The sequence below is a fragment of the Chenopodium quinoa genome, unplaced genomic scaffold (genome assembly GCF_001683475.1).
Source record: "Chenopodium quinoa cultivar QQ74 unplaced genomic scaffold, ASM168347v1, whole genome shotgun sequence".
In the NCBI taxonomy this organism is placed as follows: domain Eukaryota; kingdom Viridiplantae; phylum Streptophyta; class Magnoliopsida; order Caryophyllales; family Amaranthaceae; genus Chenopodium; species Chenopodium quinoa.
In genome coordinates, this window is record NW_018744072.1 from 984529 (window position 1) to 994753 (window position 10225).

The window sequence follows — 10225 nt, forward strand, 5'->3', positions numbered from 1 at the left end:
AAGATAACAATAAGAGCTTAAGTTTCTTGTTTTAATTATACTCAAGTTTCTTGTTGTCATTGTGTATGTGTATGTGTTAAAGTTAATAATAAGAGATTAGGTTTCTTATTTATAGTAGATCATATTAACAAAAGTATTGAGTTTAAGAATTGTTACCATAATCTAGTTTTGCTCTTTAATTTTTTTCAATACATACAATTATATCTAATAAAGATTTAAATGATGTAAGATAGTGTTAGTACATTATAAAATGTTATACGAGTACTTTTTTTTTAATTGTAATTGTAATAAATTAATTTATGTAGTGGGTAAAGTTGAGCATGGGTTGCACTGATACAAGAATCAATCATGATTTACACAAAAATGGTTTGAATGGAAGGAATTTGTCACAAATGCAACACTGCGTGAGAGACAACACATGCTGGTGGCCTAGGCCATGGGTCGTGCTTGGCCGCATATACATCATTTCCAAAATCTAGCACAAGCACAACAGGCTAACCCACATATTTTTATCAATAATTCACATAAATATAAAAATTGTTAAGCAGGATCCGTCGACAAACCATGAACAATACATGAGTTAATTTATGTGTAGCTTTATTTATGAAAAATCGACACAAGTTTGATATGATATATTATTTTCTTGACTTATTTCAAAAACACAACACTTAAGCATGAGTTTTGCTGACACAACACATGAGCTTGCACTAGACCTGAAAAACGTGTCATTTTGGTCGGGTCAATTTCGGGTCAGCTAACATTCGGGTTGAGTTTGAATCGAGTCAATTCAGGTTTCGGGTATATTTCGAGTCAGGTTTCTGGTCGGGTCAATTTCAGGTTAGGTTTGTTAAGGTCGGGTCAATTTCAGATCGAGTATGTTCGGGTCATGTTCAAAATCGGGTCAAGTCATGTTCCGGCCATTCATTTTGTGTTGGTATTGTGGAACAAGCTCAAATCGATAATTTTATTCGGTTTGTGAATTCAATTACAGTTGGAGTTGAAACAGTTTGAGTCATTTATGGCACCATGCATTTTAAGTTCAGGTATTAAGATATTTTAGTTTGGGACATTTTAGGTTTTGGGTCTGTTCGGGTCAAGTAATTTGGATTAAAATCAGATAAGGTCGACTTCGGGTTAGATCATTTTGGGTATCAAGTCAATTTCATATCGAGTCTGGTCATTTCAAATGTCGGATAGATTTCAAATTTTTTTATCATGAATTGAGTTATTCGAGTCGAGTTAGATTTGTCAGGTCCAGCTTGGATAGTCCCATCTATACGGACTATACCCAGCTACATTGCTACTTCTATTATTAGAACGATGAATGAGATAACAAGGACCACCAAGTAAGCAAAGGAGGGTAAGGGGAGAGAAAAAAACGATTTTCTCATCCTCTTTTTGTCTTCCCAAGTAAGTGGCTAAGGCTGATCCACATGTCACCCTCCCATTTGTCCAACTTAGATCTCCTCTCTCTCCTGATCAGATAATTGATTGACTCTACTCACCCTTCACTCTCATCCTTTTCCTACTACACTAAATACTTCCCACCTAAAAAAAAAAATATATTCAAAAATTAAATTATTATTTCCACAAACAAGGAGAGAGAAATCAAAGATATTGCTGTAAGAGAAAATTCCCCAAAAAAAAAATAATTGAAAACGCCAAATAATGGGAGGAGGTCTTATGGCAGCAAAACTATGCGACTCGTGCAAATCCGCTTCCGCCACCGTGTTCTGCCGCGCTGACACGGCCTACCTGTGCATCTCGTGCGACGCCAAAGTCCACGCCGCCAACAAGCTCGCATCTCGGCACGCCCGTGTCTGGGTCTGCGAGGTCTGCGAGCACGCGCCCGCCACTGTCACCTGCAAAGCTGACGCCGCACATATCTGCGCCACTTGCGACCGTGATATTCACTCTGCTAACCCTCTTGCTCGTCGGCACGATCGTGTCCCTCTTTCCCCTTTTTACGACCCTCTCTCCCCTCCTCCTCCTGGCGAGCAAAACTCTTCCTCAACCGCCGCAGCCGCCGCCGCTAAGTCGGCGGCTATTAACAAGCTCTTCGGCGATGATTACTACTCCGACGCCGATGAAGCCGAAGCGGCTTCGTGGCTTCTTCCGAATCCGAACAAGCAAGATGAGCCGAAGTCGATTGATTATTTGTTTTCCGGTGCTGCTGATGAAGCTGATGCTATTGACCCGTATTTGGATTTGGACTTCGGAGCTGAACCCAAACCGGATCCGGATCTTAGCGCTGATGGGGTTGTTCCAGATCCGGATCAGAAAATGAGCCACCATCACCATGAACTGCAACATCATCATCATCATCATCAGCCGTCGATGTTTTCTCTCTCCTCTTTTCATCCCACTAATCATTTTGATGGCTTTGAGAATAATCCTTCTGCTGCTTGCAAGCCTTTTTCTCTCTCCTCTTTCAGCAACCAGCCTTCTCTCAGTCACAGTGTAAGCTCATCTTTACTCATCTTGGCTTTCCAGGTTGTTTACCTTATACAAGTACCTTTCTAATCAATTTTTAGCTCAGGCGTTGCTCCTTTTTTTTTTTTTTTTTTTTTTTTAATAACATTTTAATCTATTTTAGGTTCTCCTTGCTCGGACGATGTTTCGGGTTGTTTATTTTAGAATCGGTTTAATCTAGCTTTAGCCAAGTAATATGGATGCGATTGATTATTATAATATACATACAGACTAAAATTATGTATATTTTGTGTAAATGATGATTTTCAGGTGTCGTCATCGTCGTTGGACTATGGAGTGGTGCCGGATGCGGGTGCGATGGCAGACGTGGCGTCGACCGGATTCGACAAGCAGCAGCAGATGAAAATGATTGGAATGGATAGGGAAGCTAGGGTATTAAGGTACAGGGAGAAGAGGAAGAATCGCAAGTTTGAAAAAACCATCCGCTATGCATCTAGGAAGGCATATGCTGAAACTAGGCCTCGCATCAAGGGCCGCTTTGCTAAGCGGACTGATGTCGAGGCCGAGGTTTCTGCAGCCTCTGTTGACGGCCTCTTCGCCACCGACCCCGGTTACGGTGTCGTGCCGTCCTTCTAAGGCTTCCAACAAGATAAAAAAAAAAAAAAAAAAAAAGAAGCTAATTAATTATAATTATTATTGTAATGGTGGGTGTAGTAGTATATGTGATGTTTTGTTATTTCTGTACAGGTAGTAGTTTTTCTTTGATCTTGTATGTAGCAGAAGTTTTAGTGCTACTTTACTGATCTCTCCTATGTGTTTTTAAGGAGTAATTTGTAGTTGTTGTTAATTAATTAAGAATTAATGAATGATGATGATGATCAAAGTTTTGTTGTGATGATTTTCTAAACTACGTTAATTCAGTTAGTTAAATTAGTTGTTCTAATTGATTATTATTATTATTGAATCTCTCTTTTTGATGAGGTTTCTGTTGGTGCATGTTGAGATTAAATTATATGGGTCATTTTTGATTTTTATGTTTGTTTAATCTTCAACGTATCAAATTCTAATAGCTTATTGGCTCTTTTTATAACCTTAAACTTATTAAATTATGGTTCAAGGTTTGTAATTAGATAAGAATAGATCATGCATGATATGATCCACCGGTATTATTTTAATAATGCTAATTATATATGTTTACTGCTGTATATGTTAAAGCAGTAAGGCTACCTTTTGTGTAATACATGAGAATAATTGAAAAATCAGCTGTTTAGTTCAATCCTTGGTTTGTGGATGAACTATATATAATCAATTTATTAACAATGTATATGCACAATGCATTGGATTTAAGACAAATAACTCTGATTATGTACGTAATATATATACCAAGCAAGGCTTGTTGTAATTGGTGAGGAGTTCACCCTATACTGACCTAAGCTTCTCTTGTTTGATAGTAATCAATAACTATATACTAAATGACACATCAGCAATGACACATGTCATCTCTTGGTATGTCCTTTTTTTTTGTTGAATAAAATTTTATTAAAAAAAAATCTTATAGAATATAATTAATTAAAATAAAAAAAGATTTGACATATCTCATATCTTTAGCATAAATATTACATAGCTATAAAAATAAATTTCTTAACATAATTTATATTATTTTCTATATCATTTTATATCTAACATATCTTTTGTAATATTTTATTTTGATTAAAATTTGTCAACTATATTTTTTTTTATATAAAAAGCTAATTATAATGAATGGTTTAAACGGTTATTGAAAATTACTGTGCATGACACAGAAACTAACTATAAAAATAATAATAATAATATAACTATAATAATAATAATAATAATATAATAATAATAATAATAATAATAATAATAATAATAACTATATACTAAAAGACACACCAGCAAAGACACGCGTCATCTTATGGTGTGTCTTTGGTTTTTTTTTTATTTTTTTTTTTGAAATAAGGAAATTAGAAAAAAAATATTATAGGAATATAATGATCTATCTTTTTTAAAAAATACAGTAAAGAGTATTACTTAAAAAAAAAATTGACAAAATCTACAATTATTTGTTTGTCAAGTTTTCTACAAAATAAATATTATTCCATATACTACGTACATACATGTTACGTTTCAATCTATTTTATTTCATTCTACTTTGCAATCATATTTCTTAACTAAAATTTCAACTCAATTTTGCTTTAAATATATAACATATCTTTTATTATGTGGAAGAGAATATTAAGGGAAAAAAATATTTTATTTAACTTAAGTGGATCAAACAATTGTGATATATAATATTTTTAGAATTTTTAAACAAAATCTAATCATACCTCTATTACATATTATTGGAACTTTGAAATATTTTATATATATTTTACAAATAAACCCCAAAGTTACTATAAAAAAAATAAAAAAAAATTGCAAATATTATAAAATAGAGAATTGTTAAAATTCGTTGTTACACAAGTTTTGTTCTCATTGGCTTAAAATAAAAGTTTTATGACAATGGAAAATAACAACAAAAACAATTCTTATGCATAAAATTACATATGTATATCATATCGTAATAGTTATATCTACGAAAAGCAAAGTGAATTGTTAAACATCGCCCGCAAATTCCTACATAAAGCCCACAAAATAAGAGTGAAATGACACTTTTGCCCTCATACTAAAAAACACACAATTTCTCTCTCTACTCTCTACTTCCACTTTCTCTCTCTAAATTATTTCCAGAGCTATGTCGAGGCGGCCCGGCAAGGAAGTGGCGGCACCGGCGGTGGGCGGAAGGCGGTTTGCCGGCCAGAAGGTAATTTTTTTTAATTTTTGTAATTTTTTTTTAAAAAAAAAACCTCCGGCGACGGTGGGGCGCCAAGGCGAGACGCCATCACCACGGAGGAGGCGCCTAGGCAAGGCGCCCGTACGGTGGTGGCGGCGCCTAGCCCAGACGCCACTACCACGGCAGCGGCGCAGAGGCTAGGCGCCACGGCCGTGGTAGTGGCGTCTGGGCTAGGCGCCGACACCACCGTACGGGCGCCTTGCCTAGGCGCTTCGTTCTTTTTTTTTTTTTTTAAATTTTTTTTTTGTTTTTTTTTAATTTTAAATTTTATTTTCGATTTTTTTTTTTTTTTTTAAAAAATTTGTTTTTCTTTTTTTTAAATTGTATGTTCCCTTTTTTTTTTTATCTTTTTTTTTTTAAATTTTGTTTTTTTATTTGTTTTAATTTTATATTTTTTATGTTTATAATTTTATTTCCGTGACTTGTTTATTTGCTTTTGTGTTTATTTTCGACTTTTTTTAATTTGTTTTCGTTATTATGTTTCGTTATTTACTTGGAGTTAGGCATCGCAATTTAGACCTGGTGCGGGGAAGAGTATTGACGTCGTGAGGAGTACGATCTACTCAATGGAGAGCTCGGGGCCCAGACACGTTAGATCCCGTGGTATTTCGGCATCGGCCCGCAGAGAACGGGTGCACTGTTCTGCGGACGATCAAGATGATGATGATGATGATGAGGAGGAGGAGGAGGAGGTCGAGGAGGAGGAGGTCGAGGACGAGGATGATGCAGATGAGGATGTCGACGATCAGAGTGGACCATATGATGATTACGGTCCATTCAGTCAGAGACTTGATGATACGTATGAGACGCATAGGGTAGATGTGCGTAAGGGTCGAGATGGTAGGTTTGTTAGTAGATCTGGCACATCATCTGCGTCCACTGTGTCTGCGGGTAGCAGAAAACGGTCGAGGGCCGTTAATGATTCTTGGATGGTGAGGGGTGAGGTGGCCGGGGGACCTATAGACGGGAGTGTGATTCCTAGCTTTTTAGGACACATCGCTACCCGTATTTGGGAGGACCAGGAGAGGGCTTTGGATACAGGCATTTTGAAATGCCAAACCCGGGAAAAGACTTGTAGGTTTTTGTGTAGCTGGGCTGATGCTTGGCCGGAGGAGAGCGAGATGGTCAGGCGATTGAGGGCCACTAGAGTGAGTCACCTTCCTGCCACCATGCACGACAGGATTGACTGGACGCTGATCACGGCTTTCGTTGAGCGATGGCAGCCGGATACGAACTCGTTCCACCTTCCGTTCGGTGAGATGACGATCATGTTGCATGACGTCGAGGCCATCCTTGGGATTCCCGTGGAGGGAAACCGAGCATCTGTCGTCACTGATGCGGATCAGGCAGATTTACTAGCGGAGCTGTTGGCGGTGGATAGGGCTGCGCTGTACACATCGGCACTTGGTGTGTGGGATCACGGCGGCGTTAAGATCGCAGCCGTCTTGCAGCGATGTTTGCACCCTACGGCACGTAGGACGCAGGACACACAGCTGGCTGCATATGTTTTTCTTCTTCTCGGGTGTACCTTGTTTCCGGATAAGAGCGGGAACAAGCTCAGGCCACGCGACATAGTTGACGCGTGTGATCCCGACAGAGTAGGCCAGTTTTCTTGGGGGTCGGCTACGCTGGCGTATCTGTATCGCCAGTTAGGATTCTCGAGCCGGGCTGATGCAGCAGGTATCACTGGATGTCTGACGTTGTTACAGACCTGGATATACGAGTATTTTCCTGCGTTTCGACCACACCGCGACCCGGTTCCCATTGGTGATGGCCAGCCACGTGCCTGTGCGTGGAGTCCGCGTGTCGAGAAGAAGTCCGTTGACCGCCTGCGCTCCATACGGTTATCGCTTGACAGGATGTCCCCCTTAGAGGTACAGTGATTAAATTATTTCTACTTTTACAATCTGATGCTTTATTTTATGACTGTTACTGATTTTAAATAATGTGCAGGTGAACTGGATGCCTTTCGGCCAGAACCCTAGTAATAGGGTACCCAGGACCCTCTACACTGGACTGATTCAGTATCGCGAGATCGTAGAGGCGTACATGCCGCAGCGCTGTCTTCGCCAGCTTGGATTTGTCCAAGTTGTCCCACCTCCACCGGCATGGCCCAGTAAGGCGGTACGATCTGCGTCGTCGAAGGAGTACGTCGTCCAATGGCCGTCAAACATGATATCCATGTGGGAGCAGTTTCCGATGGTTGCCCGCCTATGGACGGCGGAGCTGCAGCGGCCGCCAAGTGGGGTGACTGCCATGTGTGACCAGCACTACATGGAATGGTACATCCGGCACTCGCACCCGAGGTTGATCAAAGACATCGACGACGCAGATGATGACGATGTGCCACCTGCCACTGCCTCTTATGCGGTACGTCTCATCTTTTATTTGTTGTTCTCTTATTTTAATATATATATGTATAATACGTCGTTTCATGTTTTATGTTTTGTGTAGTGGATGGGCAAGATTATGCAGTTGGGACACCGACTTTTTGAGGAAAGGGACTGCATGACGAGTGCATCAGGCAGAGCTGTTATTGACGATCTGGAACGGACCCTTGAGCAGTGGCAGTGGGCGTCACAGAGGGATTACTGATATTTGAAATTAGACATTATCTTTTTAGTTTGTAATATTTGAAATTATTGTTCTTAGTTTTTAAAATTCAATATTATCTTTTTAGTTTGTAATATTTGAAATTATTGTTGTTAGTTTTTAAAATGAAACATTATCTTTTAAAAATGAACACATAGAAATGACATAGTATTGACAATACAAGGCCTCATAGTAAAAGGTAGGTGTACATCAACAAAAACTACATGGCAATTAAATTGTTCCACTGTTGCACGCGAGCATGGTACAAAGCATCCCAACCCTCCACGCTTGCTCTACGAATTTCATACCACTTCGGTATGATATTTGGGACCGGAAAATCGGGTGACATGTCTAATCGGATAAAATGTCTGTATGACGGCCCAAGAAATCCAATAGCAACGTCCCTTACCGGTCTGGTGACGGTCTCGCGCGAACACCAGGGCAGAACCGTTGTACATGGATAATAGGCTCGACTATGTAAACCAAGGCCGAAATGCATGACTGCACACTTGTAGATGTTTGCAACGGCAAAGAGATCAAGTGGCGCATCGAACCAATGATTTTGACCGCAAGGTCCCCCTCCCCACCGGATACGTTGCAGAGACCTATCCAAGTCCTCGCCGTACACATGGCCATACACATCTCGGTTTGATGCGATTTCACTGTACATCAACTGCCGCACTAAACCGTAGTTGTCTTCACCCATTTGAAACACATCCGCCACAACCCGAAATCCGCAGTTACCATCTGCAATGACATCATTCCACCCGTCCAAGAATGGCATCATGATATTAGGGATCCTGTCCTTATATGGAAAATGTTCAATGTCCATTCTCCCTGTTACACACATCAATAAACACAATAAACAAGTCAACAGTAAACTAATCAAACAGTCAACAAAAGAAATTGAAGTCGAATGTCTTACCGGTGCCGGGCATATTCACCGACGACGATGATTGGCTGCCACTTGATGAGGATGTACGACCACGGCCACGGCCACGGCCACGGCCACGACCGCGAATGTACTCAAACGCACTCTTGTTCCGCCGTGGTTGTCGACCCCTAGGTCGCTCGACCCCTTCCGGTTCCTCGGTATCCAAACACGATGTATTGAACATGTCATGAAGTATGTGTGTAGCACTACGAATGATCGAAGGGTGACTGGAGGACACTTGGTCAAACATCATCTGAAACTGCTCCAACTCCTCCTGTTCACGGTGAACCGTATGCGGAACAGCATGCTCTCCGATAACGAGCGTCCGCCAGAATGGATGAACCTGATCGACATGTAACGACGCCCTGTCTTGCGTAATTACGCGGTGAATGGTGCATGCACAAGGTAATCCATGAGTCATTGATATAGCACATCCGCACCGAATAGCCACTTCATCGCCCAACTCCCTCATCCTGGTATACTCGCTCAGAATCAACCCCAAACAGTGGTGTGACACACGACCGTGGAGAATCTTAAATATGAAATGGCCATACAACATGCCATGTCGTCGTCTGGAGTCCTCGAGATAGTTCTTGATGCCGTTCCTCTGAGTATCAATAGCCTTGTTTATTCTCTCGAACAGTGTATCCAGAGCAGCCGTGGAAGAATCAATCCAGTCCTTCAAAGCTCTATGAGCGCTCTCGACTCTGCATGTCGTAGTGTTCCCAAAATGAAGAACTTGGTTCGTCCAATATTTGACAAACTTTTCCCTCTGAGGTACCCACTGATGCATCACATAGTCTACGATTGGCGGGCACCACTTGTACGCATCCTTTAAGTTTTCCAAGGCTCGATCGTACTCTGCCTCCGTGGTAGCTTGCAGGATCTTCCGCCACTTACCATTTACCAATCTCTCTGCTGAATCTAAGTTCTTGTTGAAAAGGTTGTAGGCTTTGACTTTCACGCAGTTGTTGATGTGCCATGTGCACAGTAAATGGCTCGACTCCGGAAACAGCTCCGCTATAGGGGCAAAAAGACCTCCCTCACAATCACTTACGATGGCCGATGGCTGTACATTTGGGCCGATGTAGTTTCTCAACTTTTCCAACACCCAACGGTAACTCGCAGCCGTCTCATCCTTCATGACTGCATAACCAATCAGAAAGTTCTGGTTCGTTGGAGCCATCCCAACCAGTGGGAACTTGTACTTGTTTGTCTTGTACGTTGAATCGATCAAAATCACAGATGGCCAAGACGAAATCATATCAGCACAATCAGGATGGACAAGGAACAAATGAGTTACCTCCGATGTGTCTTCGTCAGATTCAAACCAGTAAAGGTAACCACGTGCTTGTGCCTGGTGCAGAAGCTGCTGTATAGGGTTCCTTCCCTCTGACCGTTCAAACCTCAAT

General features: G+C 40.8%; 3 protein-coding genes across 3 annotated transcripts; 2 read left to right on the forward strand and 1 right to left on the reverse strand.

Annotated features, from left to right (window-relative positions):
- The first annotated feature begins 1422 nt into the window (after positions 1-1422).
- LOC110691207 (zinc finger protein CONSTANS-LIKE 4-like) lies at positions 1423-3326 on the forward strand. The gene is made up of 2 exons (XM_021868118.1): positions 1423-2460; positions 2743-3326. Exons 1-2 carry the CDS (start codon positions 1669-1671, stop codon positions 3067-3069), a joined length of 1119 nt encoding a protein of 372 aa, XP_021723810.1. The 5' UTR covers positions 1423-1668; the 3' UTR covers positions 3070-3326.
- Positions 3327-6936: 3610 nt separating this feature from the next.
- On the forward strand, positions 6937-7928 carry LOC110691209. Its single transcript, XM_021868120.1, has 3 exons — positions 6937-7161; positions 7241-7657; positions 7742-7928. Exons 1-3 carry the CDS (start codon positions 7147-7149, stop codon positions 7880-7882), a joined length of 573 nt encoding a protein of 190 aa, XP_021723812.1. The 5' UTR covers positions 6937-7146; the 3' UTR covers positions 7883-7928.
- A 68-nt stretch (positions 7929-7996) lies between these two features.
- LOC110691208 lies at positions 7997-9984 on the reverse strand. Its single transcript, XM_021868119.1, has 2 exons — positions 8805-9984; positions 7997-8716 (listed from the first exon to the last, which is right to left on the reverse strand). Exons 1-2 carry the CDS (start codon positions 9955-9957, stop codon positions 8100-8102), a joined length of 1770 nt encoding a protein of 589 aa, XP_021723811.1. The 5' UTR covers positions 9958-9984; the 3' UTR covers positions 7997-8099.
- Positions 9985-10225: the final 241 nt, after the last annotated feature.